This window comes from Stenella coeruleoalba (assembly GCF_951394435.1).
Source record: "Stenella coeruleoalba genome assembly, chromosome: 2".
NCBI classification, from domain to species: domain Eukaryota; kingdom Metazoa; phylum Chordata; class Mammalia; order Artiodactyla; family Delphinidae; genus Stenella; species Stenella coeruleoalba.
In genome coordinates this window covers 115,267,143-115,288,722 of record NC_137147.1, presented here as the reverse complement: position 1 = coordinate 115,288,722, position 21,580 = coordinate 115,267,143, and the positions used below count along the sequence as shown (strand labels likewise).

At 42.4% G+C, this 21,580-nt stretch overlaps 1 protein-coding gene across 1 annotated transcript in view; it reads right to left on the bottom strand.

Moving 5' to 3' along the window:
* Positions 1–21,580, bottom strand: part of SV2B (synaptic vesicle glycoprotein 2B) — a 204,363-nt gene that overhangs the window by 24,023 nt on the left and 158,760 nt on the right. Inside the window, exons 6-9 of the mRNA XM_079911967.1 lie at positions 10,358–10,491; positions 8,825–8,914; positions 2,805–2,915; positions 1,921–2,009 (exon numbers count right to left, since the gene is read on the bottom strand). Of these exons, the coding sequence (XP_079768093.1) occupies positions 1,921–2,009; positions 2,805–2,915; positions 8,825–8,914; positions 10,358–10,491 (424 nt within the window). The remainder of the gene's footprint in view (positions 1–1,920; positions 2,010–2,804; positions 2,916–8,824; positions 8,915–10,357; positions 10,492–21,580) is intronic.

The window sequence follows — 21,580 nt, the reverse complement described above, 5'->3', positions numbered from 1 at the left end:
TGAAAATGACTATACTACCCAAAGCAATATACAGATTCAATGCAATCCCTATCAAACTACCAACGGCATTTTTCGCAGAACTAGAACAAAAAATTTCACAATTTGTATGGAAACACAAAAGACCCTGAATAGCCAAAGCAATCTTGAGAAAGAGAAATGGAGCTGGAGGAATCAGGCTCCCAGACTTCAGACTACAGTACAAAGCTACAAGACAGTATGGTACTGGTATAAAAACAGAAATATAGATCAATGGAACAGGATAGAAAGACCAGAGATAAACCCACACACATATGGTCACCTTATCTTTGATAAAGGAGGCAAGAATATACAGTGGAGAAAAGACAGCCTCTTCATTAAGTGGTGCTGGGGAAACTGGACAGCTACATGTAAAAGAATGAAATTAGGACACTTCCTAACACAATACACAAAAATAAACTCAAAATGGATTAAAGACCTAAATGTAAGGCCAGACACTATCAAACTCTTAGAGGAAAACATAGGCAGAACACTCTATGACATAAATCACAGCAAGATCCTTTTTGACCCACCTCCTGGAGAAATGGAAATAAAAACAAAAATAAACCAATGGTACCTAATGAAACTTAAGACAACACTCAGAATGGTAGAAAATATTTGCAAACGAAGCAACTGACAAAGGATTAATCTTCAAAATATACAAGCAGCTCATATAGCTCAATATCAAGAAAACAAACAACGCAATCCAAAAATGGGCAGAAGACCTAAACAGACATTTCTCCAAAGAAGACATACAGATTGCCAACAAACACATGAAAAGCTGCTCAACATCACTAACCATTAGAGAAATGCACATCAAAACCACAATGAGGTATCACCTCACACCAGTCAGAATGACCATCATCAAAAATTCTACAAACAACAAATGCTGGAGAGGGTGTGGAGAAAAGGGAACCCTCTTGCACTGTTGGTGGGAATGTAAATTGATGCAGCCACTATGGAGAACAGTATGGAGGTTCCTTAAAAAACTAAAAATAGAACTACCATACGACCCAGCAATCCCACTCCTGGGCATATACCCTGAGTAAACCATAATTCAAAAAGAGTCATGTACCACAATGCTCATTGCGGCACTATTTACAATAGCCAGGACATGGAAGCAACCTAAGTGTCCATCGACAGATGAATGGATAAAGAAGATGTGGCACATATATACAATGGAATATTACTCAGCCATAAAAAGAAACGAAATTGAGTTATTTGTAGTGAAGTGGATGGACCTAGAGTCTGTCCTACAGAGTGAAGTAAGTCAGAAAGAGAAAAACAAATAGTGTATGCTAACACATATATATGGAACCTAAAAAAAAAAAATGGTTCTGAAGAACCTAGGGGCATGATAGTAATAGACAGAGATGTAGGGGATATACTTGAGGACACGGAGAGGGGGAAGGGTAAAGCTGGGATGAAGTGAGAGAGTGGCGTTGACATATATGCACTACCAAACATAAAATAGATAGCTAGTGGGAAGCAGCCGCATAGCACAGGGAGATCATCTCGGTGCTTTGTGACCACCTAGAGGGGTGGGATAGGGAGTGTGGGAGGGAGACGCAAGAGGGAGGAGATATGGGGATATATTTATATGTATAGCTGATTCACTTTGTTATACAGCAGCAACTAACACAACAATGTAAAGCAATTATACTCTAATAAAGATGTAAAAGAATAATAATAAAAAAATTTTTTTAATAAAATACAAAATTTTTAAAAAAGGATCAGAAATTTCCTAGTTGTAGAAGCCACTAGAGTTGGTTGCCTGTTACTTAGAGCCAAAATCATCCAATCTGACACAGACTCTGTAAGTTAGAACCAACTGTAACCCTCAGTGTATAGATGAGGCACCTGAAGTGCGAGGAAATTAATGAACTTAAGGAAGACAGAGCTTACCTTAAAGCCATGGTGAACCAGACCACAGCCAGAATCAGCGTGTTCATCCTGTAGGGCCCCATCACACAGTACAGAGCATTTTCCCAGACCTATAACACACAGAAGAGATGGGTTGTTAAAGGCAGAAACTTGTGACTTGGAAGAGCTCATTTTTAATATTTTCTATTAAATTGCCTAGGAACCCATTATCTTCCAGAGGCAGCAATTCTGCTCAAATAACAAGGAAAGCCTCTTCTCTTCTTACTGGCTGGTCTCAACTTCTAACCGTCCTGTAGCACCTGGGAACACAACAATGCTCCATGCATGTGACAAAAAGCACACGGAGTGGAGATGTCAAGGCAGTGAATAGCCTTGAGCAGTGAGTTCTGCTCCCCGCCAGTGGGAATGGGTGATATTCCAAACATTGAACCACCTTTTACACCAGGAAGGTTATCCAGGCTCAGGAGACTCTGGCCATTGACTGCCTCAGTGTTCAATAGTTGATTCACCTCACAGGAGCCTTGCCCTTCAAGAAGACTTTCTCAGAAATCACCAACAAATCTCAAAGGGGTCATTTCTTTAACCCACTCCTTTCTTCCTATGGATTATTTAATGAGAAGGTGCTAGAGAGAAAGGTTTTTACTCAGACTAGACATTGCACCTACATTCAAAATCTCTGCCTTGGGAAGGAAGAACAAAGGAAAGAAACGAAGGTCTATAGTTTGTGGCTCAAGGGCTCACAGGTAAGCATGGGCTAGGACCCGAAAGTCCCTATCCAAGGTAGCTTCCTGCCCACCACACTGTCTTGGGCTGATGGGGGTGTTCAGGATCTCTATTCTTCATCCACTGACGTTACAGATTTCCATAGAGCCTCCCTCTCAACAACCCCAGGTCCCCAGCTGTACCTGCTTGAAAGTGGTCTTGAATCTGACTAGCCAGCGCTGGTACCAAGTCCCTGTTGAACTTTGGATCTCAATGAATTCATCCATTTGCTTGGGAGTTTTAATGTTGGAAACCTGTAAAGCAAAGATTGGCTAGAGAATCTTAACCCCACTTTGACTTTTCAATTTTTAGTTTAATGTAACTGACTTTATTAACTTACTTAGGGCTAGAGGAGCTTTCGGTGACCCTACAGTTCAGTAATTCTTAGCCAAAATTGTACATAGCATCTCTTAGGGATCTTTCTCAGGTGGCTATGTCCCACTGCAGACAAAATGAATCAGAGTTTTTTCACTCAATTATGGCTTTGGGAAATACACTGAATTCCTGTTTATATCTGATTTGCCCATAGTAGAGTTGACTCCACCTTAAAATTCACAAGTCTATCCTTAATGGATATTAACATCACAGAAGTCTAGAACCCATATAGGCAACAGTGTGTGTGTGTGTTTGTGTGTGTGTGTTAGGAAAGGGGGTTTGCTATGCAAGACATTTTTAAAACACAGCAGAATAAAAGACATTATGTCCTCCTTCTGCACAGCAAAGGAAATCATCAACGAAATGAAAAGGCAACTTACTGAATGGGAGAAGATACTTGCAAATCATATATCTGATAAGAGACTAATATCCAAAATATAAAAAGAACTCATGCAACTCAACAGCAAAAAAAAAAACAAAACAAAAAGATCCAATTAAAAAATGGACAGAGGATCTGAATAGACAGTTTTCCAAAGAAGACATACAGATGGCCAACAGGTACGTGAAAAAAAATGCTCAACATCACTAATCATCAGGGAACTGCAAATCAAAACTACAATGAGATATCACCTCACACCTGCTAGAATGGTTATTATCAAAAAGACAAGAAATAACAAGTGTTGACAAGGATGTGGGGAAAAGGAAATCCTTCTGCGTTGTTGGTGGGGGTGTAAATTGGTGCAGCCACTATGGGAAGTAGTATAGAGGTTCCCCCTAAAATTAAAAATGGAACTACCATATGATCCAGCAATTCCACTTCTGGGTATTTATCCAAAGGAAATGAAAACACTAACTCGAAAAGATATCTGCATTCCCATGTTCACTGAAGTATTATTTATAAAAGTGAAGATATGGAAACAACCTAAGTGGCCATCAACAGGTGAATGGATAACAATGTGATACACACCCACCCACGCAAACACACACACAATGGAATACTACCCAGCCACAAAAAATTAAAAAAAAAATCTTGCCATTTGCAACAACATGGATGGACATCGAGGGCATTATGTAAGTGAAATAAGTCAGACGGAGAAAGACAAATACTTTATGATCCCACTTATATTTGGAACCAAACAAACAAACAAAACAAAACAGAAACAGAAAACCAAGCTCATAGATACAGAGAACAGACTGGTGGTTCCCAGAGGGGAGAGGGGTTATGGGTGGATAAAATAGGAGAAAGGCATCAAAGGTACAAATTTTCAGTTATAAAATAAGTCATGGGGATGTAACATAGAGCATGGTGACTATAGTTAATAATACAGTATTCATTACTTGAAAGTTGCTAAGAAAGTAAATCTTAAAAGTCCTCATCACAAGAAAAAAAATGTTTTTAAATGTGTGGTGACAGATGGTAATGAGACATTGTGGTGATCATTTTGCAATGTATACAAATAACTGAATCATTATGTGGTGCACCTGCAACTAATATAATGTTATCTGTCAATTATACCTTAATTTTTAGAAAGAGAGAGAAATTATGTCTTCCTTGCTACCCCTGGTTTTCCTGGAGGAAATCAAAGAGATAGGGAATGGAAATAAGGCTGTATATCTCAGGGCTCCCCCAAGGGCCCCGGAAAGTGTTAATTTGTCCAATGTCAGCAGGTAGCCCCAGGGAGCAATCCTGACTCCTTAAGACAGCGATTTTCAGTTTAATCAATGTTTAAGACAACCACTGCCTTCTATAACTAACCATCATGTTAAGGAGATTCCTGACCACACAAACTCTTAGCCAAGTTATCAAGGTCCGTGCATGCAGACCAATTCAGAGCAAAATAGAAGAGTGTACTCAAAAAATTCAAAACCAGTTTCTATCACCTCCTCCAACAAACCTTTCTTTCTAGGGAGAAAAGGCTTTAGTCGTAAGTGTCTCCATCTCTTCCTTCAGCCAAGGGACTGAGAATGTGAGGAGACAGAGAGAGAGATGCGGCTGGATATCCACAGGGGGAAATACAGTTCCTGAATTAGGGACAATTGCTTCTTTAATTCCCAAGCCCTGAGCCTAGGAGGGCTCGGCTTTGTTTTTCTAAACACTGAAAACAGTGGTTCTTCTCTTGGGAGGGCCGGATACCCTTTTGAGAACCTGGTAAAAGCATAGGTGCTCTTCCTAAAAATCACAGGTATGTAAGCATGCCAGAGCCTCCTGGGCTGGTCCTGCCATTCCTGGGTGTGTGGCCTTTGCAAATGCTCTTCTGCCCAGGCCCACACAGGGACACAGGAGAGAGAACGCAGCAGGCCCTCCAGTGTGACTCTTGGCTGGAACTGGTCTTTGTGTTATTAGGTATCCCAGGGAGACCAAGAACCCAGCTGCAGCCGAAAGAGGCCGAGGAGAAGGTTGACCCCAAGTCAGGAAGCACATTAAGAATCTCACTAAATGGGACTTCCCGGAGGTCCAGTGGTTAAGACTCTGTGCTTGCACCACAGGCGGCGCGGGTTCAATCCCTGGTCAGGGAACTAAGATCCCGCGTGCCTGAGGTGTGGGTGGGGGAGAGGGGAAGGAAATACAGATTTTGTCTTTGCTTTGCTCCTGGGGAAAATAACACCCTATTCCCTCCGGATCTGGGAGTGGGCGTGTTGACAACTTGCAAAGCATAATTACTCTAAGTTACAATTAACTGGGATACTTGTTTTTGCTTCAGTCTAAAGTAGAATGCAGTCTGTGTGGTCTGTGCTCACCCCAGCCTTGCAGAGCATGGGTTCTCAGGGGAATACTTCAACCCACCCAGTGGACACCTGCCAGGGGGCTGTTCAGAAGCTTGTGAGGTAGCGACAGGGACTGGTGAAAGCCAGGGCTCTGTAGGGGAGGGGAAAGTATTCCTCTACCCTCTTAGGCTCCCTGGCTGGGTCTGGAAGTTAAACTGGCAAAGAGAGATTAACAGGAGGAAAGCATCCACATTTTACTGAATTTTTACATGTCCGTGGGAGCCTTCACGAGAGAATGAAGCCCTGAAGAAGTGACCAGCCCAGGAAGTTTTTATACCTTGTAGAAACAGTAAATTTGTGAAGAACTGACAAGACAAAGGGATTTGGGCTAGGGTGAAGAAATGGTGAAGAAGTAATTAGGACGATAAGGGTTAGTTTAACAAGGTTTGTTGATACAGCCTTCTTGGCCCTAAGTTCCCCATCTCTGCTGAGAACAATGTCTTCTTTCCTCCTGGTGCCCAGAGAGCACCTTCCATGTGGGAGACTTATGGCCTGTTTCAGGGAAGAAGGGGGAGCAGGGGGAGGTCAGAGTGACATTTCTACTTCTGCTGTTTTCTCAAGCTCCTTCAGCTTCCGATATTCAATATGCCGAGGTGCCATATCTTGGGGTATCATGTCCTGAACCCCATCAGCTCCAAGGTGGATGTGAGGAGGGCCACATCCAGGGCTCACCATGAACACTAAGAGCCTGGCCTACCCTAAGCTCTTCCTCCAGGCCCCTGAGCATGTTTACTGTGAGTACCGTCTACAGAGGGGAGCACACAGGATCCTAGCAGACGACCCCATTCGGCAGGGCTGAGTATCACTCCTGACTCCAGCCACTGCCCAGCTGTCTGAGGTCAGGAACACTTTCAGGCTGTTTTTTCTTTTCTTTTCTTTCTTTTTTTTTTTTTTTTTTTTTGGTACGCGGGCCTCTCACTGCCGTGGCCTCTCCCGTCGCAGAGCACAGGCTCCGGACGCCCAGCCTCAGCGGCCATGGCGCACGGGCCCAGCCGCCCCGCGACACGCGGGATCCTCCCAGACCGGGGCACGAACCCGCGTCCCGAGCATCAACAGGTGGACTCCCAACCACCGCGCCACCAGGGAAGCCCCCTTTTCTTTTTTTTTTTCCTGGCCCATCCAGTCATCCTCTTCTACAAAATTACTATGATCATCAAGTCAGTTTGGAAATACTGAGCCCGTGACCTTTTTAATTCCCTTTTCCTGAGAAAGGGTGAAATCTACTAAAAGCAGAGGTTATACCCGAAGACTCAGTAACATCGCCTAGGAATAAGCAGGAGCTTGGAGAGAAGGCTATAGAATGGGTGGGGTGGGAGGCAGGACTGAACCAAGCATACCCAGACCCCAGGGGACAGGGCGCTCCTGCTAGCATCTGGGGTCCAGACCTGCAGTCCAGCTGCAGCATGAAAACCCATCACAGGGAGCGGCGGGGATGGGAGGTTGGGAGAACCACCAGTTCCCTTATCATCTTTCATTTGGAGTAGCTCTGCTAATTGTGCTTCTTCTTCCTTTTTTTTTTAAGTGTGGGAAATTTTTAATAAGAAAGTTAATTGAGGAAGGATTAAGAAAATGAACTAGCTAAAAGTTCTATTTTCAATTACATTTCGTTTATCCAACCGGAAAGTCTATAAATATTGTTAATGGTGCTTCTTAATAAATGTTTGTGATAAAAGGACTGGTCCCATATTTTAGATAATTTTAGGAGTGTTGGAATTGGGGAAATATTCCACTGGACAACTTTCTATAAAATCTATTATTTGAGTTTATTTGTTTAAAAATATGACATAAAATATTTGGATAATAGTTAACATCTATGTAGTATTTACTCTAAGCCAGGCACAGTTTAGGTGCTTGATTTTAATCCTTACTATAACTGTATTCATAGACATTGTTATCCCTCTTTTCCCAATGAAGAAAATAAGGCACAGACAGTAACTTGCCTAAGGCCACACAGCTAGAACATGTTAAAATCAGGATTTGGACCCAGACTGGTCTGGCTTCAGGTTGTAGATTCTTAGCTGCTATGGGGTCCTGCCTGAGAATCAGGGGTTTCAAGTAACAGGTTAACAAGAAAAAGTGTTTTACTCCAGACTCAAATTACGGAAGCCAAAGAAGCAAAAGCAGTGAGTTGGAGTAGGTGGGAGTTAACTCAGGAAGGCTTCCTTGAAGAAATGGATTTGGAGTTGGTCTAAAAGGGGGTCATGCAGACAGGTGCACAGGGACCCTGCCGTGGGTATTCCTCGTGGTTGGCCACAGCTTGGTGGGAAGAGCACAGTTCATGGTAACTAACAGGACCTCCCCGTGGAAACTGACATTGGCCAGTTTTTCATTTTTTAAACTAGTGAGAAAGAAAATCCAGGCTAACAGCCAATGCTGGTAACGATGCTGAGAAACAGGTATCCTATCATTGGTGGTATCACAGATCATTGCAACCCTACTGAAATGTAATTTGCAATGCATCTCAAGAGCTATAAAAATACTCATGCTGTTTGAGGCACTCATTTTATTTCTAGGAGTCTACTCTTAGAAAACAAACCCAGAACATGAAAGGAAAGGAACTATGTGCAGGAAAAGGTTCATTGCAGCAATATTTGCAGGAACAAGGTAATAAAGCAGGGCATATGCATCTCTAACATTGGGGACATGTTTACGAAAACTGTTTCTAATATTAATGTCCGTTAAAAGGATGATTCTGAATACTATGAGACACATATAGAATGCCTATAAGTACTCCTGAATAATCTATATGCATTGATATATGTAAATATATGTACATATGGTTATCCCCATATGAATATAGCTAGGTTTTCCCTTTGCCATATTTGAACACTTAGCAGTACCAAGAAGGTATCCATCAAAATGCAAAGAATAATTATGATGCAGTAATAGGAATGTCAGGGGCTTTATTCCCCTTTTGACAAATTTTCTGGGATATGCTTATATAATAAAATTATTTTTTAGCAAACCAAAGCAGTGAAGAGGAGAGGCCCCCTCCTGTTGGCATAGGTGACCATGCACTCACCGTGAACACCTTCTCTGGGGCCCCCTTAGCCCTCATGTTGGTGTCGTGAACGTGCTTGAGAATCATCCAGGCTTCGTCGTGTTTGCCCATCTGGTAAAACCAAGGAGAGAGACATGAACAGTCTTTTGCTGATTAGGGGTGGAAAACCCTACAAGCCCAACAGGTGCTGATACCCAAGTCTGAGGCGATTGGCCATGGATGTGTTACTATCTAGGGCTTGTGAAAGACTAGGACAAGTTTCTGTCGCAGCCCATCTTGGAAGGATAGTAAGGTTGTACCTTCAAGGTGTAAATGCTGGGTACTATTATCATTATAGGCTGTGAGTAACTACTCATAGTTTAAGGTTGAATAGACTGCAGGGTGGGAGTCATGTTCCTCCCTGGCAGGACAAAGCAAAGACACAACATGTGATGGGTTGAACTATGTCCCCAACCCTAAAAATATGTTGAAGTTCTAGCTGCCAGTACCCCAGAATGTGACCTTATTTGGAAGCAGGGTGGCTGCAGATGTAATTAATTAAGGTGAGGTCATACTGGGGTAGGGTGCACCCCTAATCCAACATGAACGGTGTCCCTATAAGAAGAAGCCCATGTGAAGACCCAGAGACACATAGAGAGAACACCGTGTGGTGACAAAGGCAGAGATGGAGTGAAACAGCTGCGAGCCAAGGAATGCCAAAAAATGCAAGCAACCCACCGGAAGTTGAAAGAGGCAAGTAAAGCTTGCCCTAAGGGCTTCCAAGGGAGTGTGGCCCTGCCAACACCTTGGTTGGGGACTTTTAGCCAACAGACCTGTGAGACAATAAACTTCTCTTACTATGAGCCCCTCGGTTTGTGTGCCTTTGTTAGAGCAGCCCTAGGAAACTCATACACAATGAAGGGTAGCTTTTGAGATAAGCATGGATAAAAAACCTTTTTGCTGCATCTGGAACCTGATCAGCGGGATGAAAGAAGAAATTCAACAAGGAGGGTCAGTCTGCAGAAAGCTAGAAGGAGGTTTATAAGTAGACTCTGAGAATTGGGGCTGTAAGAGCCTTCAAGTCCTATCGCCCCTCCACCAGCCCTGCCTGTCTGACCACCGCAAGCACGAGAGCCTCACCACCACCACCACCAAGCTGGAAACCTCACAGGACCCCGGGAGCAGCTTTCTGGAGGAGAGAGGTCCTGCAAAGCCAAGAGTCTTGAAGGGCTTGGGAGCAGTGACAGATTTACAACCCAGCTCACAGCCGTAACATGGAAAAACTGCAGGCAGCTTTGAAGAGCCTCATAATCAGGACCTCTGGGGAGAGTGGGTGCCAGAAGCATCCTCAGCAGAGCCCCCTCCAGCTCCACCCAGCCTCGGGGAGCAGTGCTGCTGCTCTGTGCTCAGTGAGCTCCTGAGTCCCTCCGGCTCTGGCTGTCCTTGAATCCCAGGCGTGCAACCATCACGATGGATTTAATGATGGGCCAGGTCAGCCAACATGGGACCAAGGGGCTGGAGCAGCAGGGCTGGCAGCAGGGCTTGCCCTCACATGGGTTGGGGGCGCTGACTCACCTCTAGCAGAAACCTCGGGCTCTCTGGCATGAACTTCAGGGCCACCATGGACACAGTGCAGGGCAGAGCGCAGACGATGACAAACACTCTCCAGCTGTGGAAGTGGTAATTGGTGCCCATGCTGAAGCCCCAGCCTGTGAAGAAGCAGTCAGAGGATCTCTGACACACGGTCTTAGAGTGACCTCCAAGAACTGGCTTTCAAACCATGGGGCACAAGAGCATCACCTGGGGAGCAGGTTAACATGCAGACTTCCTGGCTGTGTCCCCAAAGCCTCTGATTCTGAAAGGCACTGGGAATCTGCATCTTGTCAACCCCAGAGGCAGGCCTGGCCTGACACTTATGGGGCCTTGGGTAGGAGTACAAATAGAGGCACCATCCCATATTTCTATATATTCATTAAAATTTCAGTTAAACTCTTAGATAACAGAGGTTCCATCCTCCTGCTCAACAAATAAGGAGCTGGAAGGCCAAGCCCTGACCTGCCCAAGACCCACCTTTACAGGACCCCCTTCTGTCCCCCAACCAGCCCCTCCTGTAGAATGAGGGGCCTCATGCCAACATGTGTGGTCACACCACACACACCACCGTAGTAAGAGTGGGTGTCCTTGTCATGATCCCTTGAGTTTAGTGGGGAGTCCTAGGTCCTGAGTAGCCAGAGCATGATCTGGATGGAGTGGGATTGTGGCCTTAGGGACGCACGTTGCCTCATGGGAAGAGGTACAGCTGGAGGAAAGCCAGAGCAAGGCCTTACGTGACCCAGGGTTTTGATGGGGCATTAGTCTTACCTAAGTCAAAGGGCAATACCAGCTCTAGGTGATTCCAATGCACAGGGTTCAGGACCACATTTTGAAAAACTGTCAGTGATAATACTAATTTTTTTTAAAGAAACTGAGCTTCTACACTCAAATGAATTCTACCATCATTGAAATGGAGAGGTGAATAGCTCCTACTCAGCTTTCATTATTCAAAACATTTCTAAAATTCATTTTCCGAAATTGCCTTCAGGATCTACAAAACATTCCTTCAAATAGCTTCGTAAGAAGCAAATTTTCCTCTTGCAAAGGACGATAACACAGTGAAAAGTGCCTGGACTTTTGCAGTCACATAGATCAGAGTTCAAATCCTGGCTTTCTCACATCGTTATTGTTATGTTGGTGGGTTTTCACAGCTATAGAAGGCAGGTAATGGTACTTCCACAGATTTGCTGCGTGTGAAAGCTCCTGGCAGCCAAAAGAATTCACCTGCTTTGAGGGTAGATTTGATTTGTTTCGAAATAGTTACATGACAGTTAGTGCCAAAGATGTTGAGTAAAATAGATGAATATCAGCAAAAGGATTATTTTCTTTTAAAGCCAGGTTATGAAATAGACTGGTTCTCTCATGTCACTCAAAACGATCTCTGAAGACAATTCCAACAGCATTTCTGAAAAAGACCAAACTTTATAAATAAATATATTGATTTCTAAAGTTCAAACGGTGAACATTATTCGGCTGTAAAATCTCTATTCCATTTACTTGAAAATATACTATATGGCCAACTCCGGAGGTGGGCAGTTTATGTCTTGAATTCTCTTACCATCGCGGTTCACTTTGTTCTACTTGCAGGGGACTCCTAACCAATATCTGCTGTTTCTGCAGATATTTCTTACTCTATTTGCACAATGGAATGACTAGCCGGAGGGAATCCCAGGTGAAAAAAACATGGGGCTGTGGCCGCTTTTACACAATGGCCACAGAACATAATACACATAATACATCCAACATTCTCAATCACAATCAAATCTCTTTTTTGCACAGCCTGTCCTGTTCTCCTTCCATCTCACAGGAGTTTTTTCTTTTATAAATTTATTTATTTATTTTTGGCTGCTTTGGGTCTTCGTTGCTGCGCACGGGCTTTCTCTAGTTGCGGTGAGCGGGGGCTGCTCTTCGTTGCGGTGCATGGGTTTCTCATTGCGGTGGCTTCTCTTGTTGTGGAGAAGGGGCTCTAGGCGCATGGGCTTCAGTAGTTGCGGCGTGTGGGCTCAGTAGTTGTGATGCACGGGTTTAGCTGTTCCGAGGCATGTGGGATCTTCCTGGACCAGGTCTCGAACCTGTGTCCCCTGCATTGGCAGGCGGATTCTTAACCACTGCTCCACCACAGAAGTCCCTGTTTGTTTATTTTAATTTTAATTAAGAAGTCTTTCCTCTCTTGAGAGTGACAACAGAAAGAAGAAGGCAAAACCACAGTAAGATTTCCACATCTTCAGCTCGTGTCCGAAAACCACTCTGGCGTAATCAGAAATAAAGCTGACCAAAGCTATATAGCAGTCAAACTCAGGTGGGTAACAAGAGAAGAAGGGCAGAAGCAGGTATGTTTAGAAAGTATTCTGCCTCAGAGATATTTTTTTTCTTAATGAAAATATATGCAAATTATCCAAAATCCATTATTCCCTCATGCCTCTCTGGTTTTTATGGTGATTTTAGTAATCTGCACTTATCACATTCATTAGGCACACCTTTGGGGCCTTAAATCAATTAAAATTAAACAGTGAACTGCTTCCAAATATATAAGACTACTATTAATTTGGAGACAGGGATTGTTCTGGTCACTGATCTTTTAGCTTGCCCTACTTTTCTCCATCGGGATTTCTCAAACAGCTGGTGTTGCTGACTACAGTGGGAATTAATCTTCCATAATATATCCATTCTGGGGGGGCTATGCCCATGAGTTCCCAGAAAAACATTCTGAGTTTTGTAACTTTCTTTCTCAATGACTCAGTCACCCAAATTCCTGGTGCCAAGACCTCCCATCACTTCATTCCTGCAAAACCAGTTAAATGGTTTGCACAAGCTACGTACAAACATCAAGTCTCCTTTCCGGATCACCCTTGCATTTGTCCCTGCTGAGTGGAGGGGGTTTTAGAGGATTAATGTCTTAGGTCTGTTGGGAAATATCATCAAATGTCTCTGTTCACTGTGGACAGAACATCTGGTCCTGGTAAAATGAGGTTTAAAATAAATAATCACTCCTGTTGCACTGTGATTCTAGTCCGCCATATTTCTAGGATGGGTTGCCCTCAAGTTAATGCCTGTTTCAATTAAGCCTAATCATCCAAGAGGCTGGTATTTTTAAATGGAATGTAAAAGCCATAGATTTCTTATAGGCATACAAATAGGAAAATATCCTATCCATTTGGAGTAAGATACTTAACCACAAGCCCTGCTATCAGCCAGGAGCTATGCGGCCCCTCTGCCATGGGCATCCCCCTTAGTCTTGGTCAATGTGTCCCCAGCCTGAATTCTTTTATTGCTTTTTTAGAAACCAGACACCCAGACATTGTGTGTTTGTGTGTGCAAAGTGAAGTGAAAAAATGATGTAGTTTGTAGTGACTATTGTGGGTTGCTCCCCTCACAACATCCTTCCCATCCTTCCTCTCCACTGGGTTGCAGACTTGTGGTTTGGGTGGGACTGACCCCATCCCCAGTGCCAGGAATGGAGAAGAAAGTATATGAAACGCCCAGGACCTGGCATGCTCTGGGGTTTAGTGATTGGCTGAGGTGAGCACATGACTTAAGTTGATCCAATCAGAGGGAAGCCAAGGACCTTTGCTCATTGGTTGGTTGTGAGGGCAGTTCCCTTGTGGAACAAGCAGTCTGAAAATAGGGCTAGAATTGCTAATGCAGCTTGGAGGGAAACCAGCCCAAATACTAGAATCGTCTCCAAAATTTTCTCACCATTATTTGCCTCCCAAGAACTGCTGGATGTTAGGGCTGGCACAGATCGGATCTCCACAGTCTATTCTCTTTGCTTCCTTCTCTCCATTTTATAGATAAAGGAACCAAGGCTGGACAAGCTAGGTGACCTGTCCCAAATTACATAGAACCACTATTTTGACTCAGCTTTTATCCAGAGTCTATTTGTTTCCCCCCACCCCAACAAAACTGTCTAACTCAATTTATATGTAGAAATAGTTTCTTAGTGTTAACACGTTTGGATCAATTAACAGGGGAAGTGATATTATAGCAAGAATTGTGGGGACAAAAGCAATTCCTTGGACCCATATAACCAACGGTCTGGATAATTAATGTATGCATTTTGGGGAAGGGTAGAATGCAGAGCCTGATATCAGGAGTAATACAATTTTGTATCTAAAATTATGTAGAATTACCTATGGTAACAAAATTATCTGGAAAACCCTTCAACTCTTTATTTCACTATTTTTGTTCGTATTTCTTCTCTGTTTCTGATACAAAAATCCAGTGGGATATGGCAAAGGTAACATGATGGTCCCAAACCCATTTCCTCTACCTTGTGGACACACAGCTAGGTCACATTTCCTAGTGTCCTTTGCCGTAGTGTGTGGTCATATTACAGATTTGGGGCCAATGGGATGTGAGCAAAGAAGATGTGATCCAATTCCTAGCCTGACCTTCAAAAGCACCCACATACAACTGTCCATGCTCTTTCACCGAACCAACATGTAGGTTACCTGTTGAAGAGGGTAGATCACATGCTGGAGGGAACCTGAGCCCTGGGATTACTGATAGAGCAGAGCTGCCTGCAGATCAGAAACACCAGCCGGGCTTTGCAGGAGGGGAAAACTTCTTTGGTATTAAACCACTAAGATTTCAGGGTTTATCAGGTTCTCAGGGTAATACACCCAGCATCCCCTTAACTAATAAAATAGGGATTGTCTACACCAAAGCTTCTTCTTAAAAAGATAATACAGAAGCCTCCATTAACCCAGAACACACATCAGAGAGGGTCAGATTTAAAACAAGCATACCAGGAGAAAAAGGAACCCTGCTACACTCTTGGTGGGGATGTAAATTGGTGAAGTCACTATGGAGAACATTATGGAGGTTCCTTAAAGAACTAAAAATAGAGTTGCTATATGATCCAGCAATCCTACCTGTGGGCATATATCTGGACAAAACTCTAATTCAAAAAGATGCATGCACCCCTATGTTCATAGCAGCACTATTTACAACAGCCAAGACATGGAAGCAACCTAAACGTCCATGGACAGATAAATGGATGAAGAAGATGTGGTACCTATATAAGATGGAATATTACTCAGCGATTGAAAAGAATAAAATACTGCCATTTGCAGCAACGTGGATGGACCCAGAGATTATCATACTAAGTGAAGTAAGACAGACAAAGACAATTATCATATGATATCACTTATATGTGGAATCTAAAAAATGATACAAATGAACTTCCAAAACAGAAATAAACCCACAGACATAGAAAAAACTTATGGTTACCAAAGGGGAAAGAGGGGGGAGGGATAAATTAGAAGTCTGGGATTAACATATACACACTACTGAATATAAAATAGATAACCAATAAGGACCTACTGTATAGCACAGGAACTATATTCAATATTGGGTTGGCCAAAAAGTTCGTTTGGGGTTTTCTGTAAAATGTTATGGAAAAACCTAAATGAACTTTTTGGCCACCCAATATTTTGTAATAACCTATAAGGGAAAAGAATCTGAAAAGAAGAATTGAGCTGCACAGTGGAAGATGGCGGTGTGGGAAGACACGGAGTTCGCATCTTCCCACAACTAGGGTGCCTGCTAGACGCTGGTGGGGGACCTCAATGCCTAAGGAGACGGGAGGAACCCCTGAGTGACTGGGTAGGATGTGGGGGGAGTGAGGGGGAAGGAGAAGTGGAGGCCAGACAGGACCTGTGCCCCTGAGGGGTGGCTGGGAGGGGGTAGGGGTTCCCATGCCTGGAGGGACCCTTGGGGGCTTGGAGGATTGGGGTGAGCATGCCTAGCATTTCCCCTGCCCAATTGGTCCCTGGGAATCCTGAAGGGCTCCCAAACTGGTTACTCCACCCTCCAAGGCCCCCTCCAGGCCGCACTGGTCCTAGGGGCATAGAAGGGAAGTGCGGGGTGTGGTGCAAAAGAGGAGCGGCAGACGGAGGGGGAACCCTCCAGGACTGGAGGATCAGGGGAGGCATGGCAGCTGTTTCCCTCAAGCCCTGGGATGCCTGCTGAGCTCCCAGGTCTGGTCCTCCATTCTCTGAGGCCCCCTCTGGCTGTTGAGGTCCTAGGGACATAGGAGGGAAGGAATGGGGGAAGAAGAAGAGAGGCCAATGGGGTGGGGCCCTCAAGGATCAGAGGATGGGGAGAATGCACCTAGCGTTTCCCCCACCCACTCCGGCCCAGTGAGCCTGCTGGGGTCCTGGACCTGGTCCTAAGACCTCCAAAGCCAGGGGCAGTCCTGGGCCCCTCCTGCTGTGTTGAGCCTAAGCCCCAACCCCAACCCCCAGGGCCTTTTCCAGTCCTAAGCATAGGCCACGCCCACCACCTAAACCCTGCCCCTGCCTAAGCCCCACCCCCCCACAGCCAAGGCCTTTTCTGGCTTTTTTTTTTCCCCGCTTTTTTACTATTTAGATTCTGTTTTACCTTCCAGTTGTTGCTTCATCTATATATATATATTTTTTCTTTCTAACATATGTTAGTTTTCTAATCTTATTTTATTTTTTACTCTTTGTTATTGTTCTGCTCATTTTTTTTTCTTTTTCCTCTTTCTTTTTTTTTTCTTTTTATTTTGCCTCCCCACATGGCTTGCAGGATCTTGGTTCACAAGCTGGGGGTTGGGCCAGAGCTCCTGTGGTGGGAGCTCTGAGTCTGAACCACTGGACTAACAGAGAACCTCAGATCCCAGGGAATATTCATTGGAATGAGGTCTCCAGGAGGTCCTCATCTTGGTACCAAAACCCAGCTCTACCCAACAGCCTACAAACTCCAGTGCTGGAAGCCTCAGGTGAAACAACCAGAAAGACAGGAACACAATCCCACCCATCAAAAAAAAAAAAAAAATTAAATGACAAAAAAAATATGTCACAGATAAAGGAGCAAGTCTTGTAGGATAAAAACCTACAAGAATAAATAAATGAAGAAGAAATAGGAAAACTACCTGAAAAAAGGATTCAGAGTAGTGATAGTAAACATGATCCAAAATCTCAGAAATAGAATGGAGGCACAGATTGAGAAAATACAAGAAATGTTTAACAAAGATCTAGAAGAACTAAAGAACAAATAAACCGAGATGAACAACACAATACTGAAATCAAAAATACACTAGAAGGGCTTCCCTGGTGGCACAGTGGTTGGGAGTCTGCCTGCTGATGTGGGGGACGCGGGTTCATGCCCCGGTCCGAGAGGGTCCCACGTGCTGCGGAGTGGCTGGGCCCATGAACCATGGCCGCTGGGCCTGCGTGTCCGGAGCCTGTGCTCTGCAACGGGAGGGGCCACAGCGGTGAGAGGCCCACGTAACGCAAAAAAATAAAATAAAATAATACACTGGAAGGACTCAATAACAGCATAACTGAGGCAGAATAACGAATAAGTGAGCTGGAAGACAGAATGGTGGAATTCACTGCCCAAAACAAAATAAAGAAAAAAATGAAAAGAAGTGAAGACAGCTTAAGAGACCACTGGGACAACACTAAACGTACCAACATTTCAATTATAGGGCTCCCAGAAGAAGAATAGAAAAAGAAAGGGTCTGAGAAAATATTTAAAGAGATTATAGTGGAAAACTTCCCTAACATGGGAAAGGAAATAGTCACTCAAGTCCAGGAAGTGTAGAGAGTCCCATACAGGATAAATCCTAGGAGAAACACACCAAGACACATATTAATCAAACTAACAAAAATTAAATATAAAGAAAGCATATTAAAAGCAGCAAGGGAAAAGCAAAAAAATAACATACAAAGGAATCTCCATAAGGTTATCAACTGATTTTTCAACAGAAACTCTGAAGGTCAGAAAGGAGTGGGAGGATATACTTAGTGATGAAAGAGAAAAACCTACAACCAAGATTACTCTACCCAGCAAGGATCTCATTCAGATTCAATAGAGAAATCAAAAGCTTTTCAGACAAGCAAAAGCTAAGAGAATTCAGCACCACCAAACCAGTTTTACAACAAACGCTAAAGGAACTTCCCTAGGTGGTAAACACAAGAGAAGAAAAGGACCTGCAAAAACAAACCCAAAACAATTAAGAAAATGGTAATAGGAACATACATATTGATAATAACCTTGAATGTAAATGGATTAAATGCTCCAAACAAAAGACACAGGCTGGCTGACTGGATACAAAAACAAGACCCATATATATGCTGTCTACAAGAAACCCACTTCAGACCTAGGGACACATACACTGAAAGTGAAGGAATGGAAAAAGATATTCTATGCAAATGGAAATCAAAAGAAAGCTGGAATAGCAATACTGGTATCAGATAAAACAGACTTTAAAATAAAGAGTGCTACAAGAGGTAAGGAGGATACTACATAATGATCAAGGGATCACTCCCAGAAGATATAACAATTATAAATATTTATGCACCCAAGTTAGGAGAACGCCAATTCATAAGGCAAATGCTAACAACTATAAAAGGGGAAATTGACAGTAACGCAATAATAGTAGGCGACTTTAACACCCCACTTACACCAATGGATAGATCATCCAAACAGAAAATAAATAAGGAAACACAAGCTTTAAATGACACAATAGACCAGATAGATTTAATTTATATTTATAGGACATTCCACCCATAAGTGGCAGAATACACTTTCTTCTCAAGTGCACATGGAACATGTTCCAGGATAGATCACATCTTGGGTCACAAATCAAGCCTCGGAAAATTTAAGAAAATTGAAATCATATCAAGCATTTTTTCTGACCACAACGCTATGAGATTGGAAATCAATTACAGGAAAAAAACTGTAAAAAACACAAATACATGGAGACTAAACAGTGCACTACTAAATAACCAAGAGATCACTGAAAAAATCAAAGAAGAAATTTAAAAATACATAGAAACAAGTGACAATGAAAACATGATGACCCAAAACCTATGGGATGCCGCAAAAGCAGTTCAAAGAGGGAAGTTTATAGCAATTCAATCTCACCTCAAGAAACAAGAAAAACTCAAATAAACAATCTAACCTTACACCTAAAGCAACAAGAGAAAGATGAACAAAGAAAACCCAAAGTCAGTAGAAGGAAAGAAATCATAAAGATCAGAGCAGAAATGAATGAAATAGAAATGAAGAAAACAATAGCAAAGATCAATAAAACTACAAGTTTGTTCTTTGAGAAGATAAACAAAATTGATAAACCTTTAGTCAGACTCAACAAGAAAAAAAGGGAGAGGTTGCAAATCAGTAAAATTAGAAATGAAAAAGGAGAAATCACAACTGACACCACAGAAATACAAGGGATTATAAGAGACTACTACAAACAACTATATGCCAATAAAACAGACAATCACAAAGAAATGGACAAATTCTTGGAAAGGTAAAATTTCCCAAAACTGAACCAGGAAGAATTAGAAATATAAACAGACCTATCACAAGTAATGAAATTGAAACTGTAATTTAAAATTTTCCAACAAACAAAAGTCCAGGACAAGATGGCTTCACAGGTGAATTCTATCAAACATTTAGAGAAGAGCTAACACCTACCTTTCTCAAACTCTTCCAAAAAACTGCAGAGGGAGGAACACTCCCTAATTCATTCTATGAAGCCACCATCACCCTGATACCAAAACCAGACAAAAATATCACAGACCAATATCACTGATGAACATAGATGCAAAAATCTGAACAAAATACTAGCAAACAGAATCCAGCAACACATTAAAAGGATCATACACCATGATCAAGTGGGATTTACCCCAGGAATGCAAGAATTCTTCAATATATACTAATCAATCAATGTGATACACCATATTGACAAATTAAGGAATAAAAACCATATGATCATCTCAATAGATGCAGTAAAAGCTTTTGACAAAATCCAACACCAATTTATGATAAAAACTCTACAGGAAATGGGCATAGACAGAACCTACCTCAACATAATAAAGGCCATATATGACAAACCCACAGCACACATCATACTCAATGGTGAAAAATTGAAAGCATTTCCACTAAGATCAAGAACAAGACAAGGATGTCCACTCTCGCCACTCTTATTCAACATAGTTTTGGAAGGCCTAGCCATGGTAATCAGAGAATAAGAAATAAAAAGAATACAAATTGGAAAAGAATAAGTAAAACTGTCACTGTTTGCAGATGACATGATACTATACACAGAAATTCCTAAAGATGCTACTAGAAAACTACCAGAGCTAATCAGTGAATTTGATAAGGTTGCAGGATACAAAATTAAGGCACAGAAATCTCTGGCATTCCTATACACTAACAATGAAAAATCAGAGAAATTAAGGAAACAATCCCATTTACCATGGCAACAAAAAGAATAAAATAACTAGGAATAAACCTACCTAAGAAGGAAAAAGACTTATACTCAGAAAACTATAAAACACTGATGGAAGAAATCAAAGATAACATAAACAAATGGAGAAATATACCATGTTCGTGGATTGGAAGAATCAATATTGTGAAAATGACTATACTACCCAAAGCAATCTACAGATTCAGTGCAATCCCTATCAAACTACCAATGGCATCCTTCACAGAATTAGAACAAAAAACTTTGCAATTTGTATGGAAACACAAAAGACCCCGAATAGCCAAAGCAATCCTGAGAAAGAAAAATGGAGGTGGAGGAATCAGGCTCCCCAACTTCAAACTATACTACAAAGCTACAGTAATCAAAACAGTATGATACTGGCACAAAAGCAGAAATATAGATCAATGGTACAGGATAGAAACCCCAGAGATAAACCCACTCACCTGTGGTCACCTAATCTATGACAAAGGAGGCAAGAACATACAATGGAGAAAAGGCAGCCTCTTCAATAAGTGGTGCTGGGAAAACTGGACAGCTACATGTAAAAGGATGAAATTAGAACACTCCCTAACACCATACAGAAAAATAAACTCAAAATGGATTAAAGACCTAAATGTAAGGCCAGATACTATAAAACTCTTAGAGGAAAACATAGGAAAAACACTCTTTGACATAAACCACAGCAAGATCTTTTTTAACCCACCTCCTGGAGTAATGAAAATAAAAACAAAAATAAACAAATGGACCTAATTAAAAGCTTTTGCACAGCAAAGGAAACCGTAAACAAGAGGAAAAGATAACCCTAGAATGCGAGAAAATATTTGCAAATGAAGCAATGGACAAATGTATAATCTCCAAAATATACAAACAGCTCATGCAGCTCAATACCAAAAAAACAAACAACCCAATTAAAAAATGGGCGGAAGATCTAAATAGACATTTCACCAAAGAAAACATAC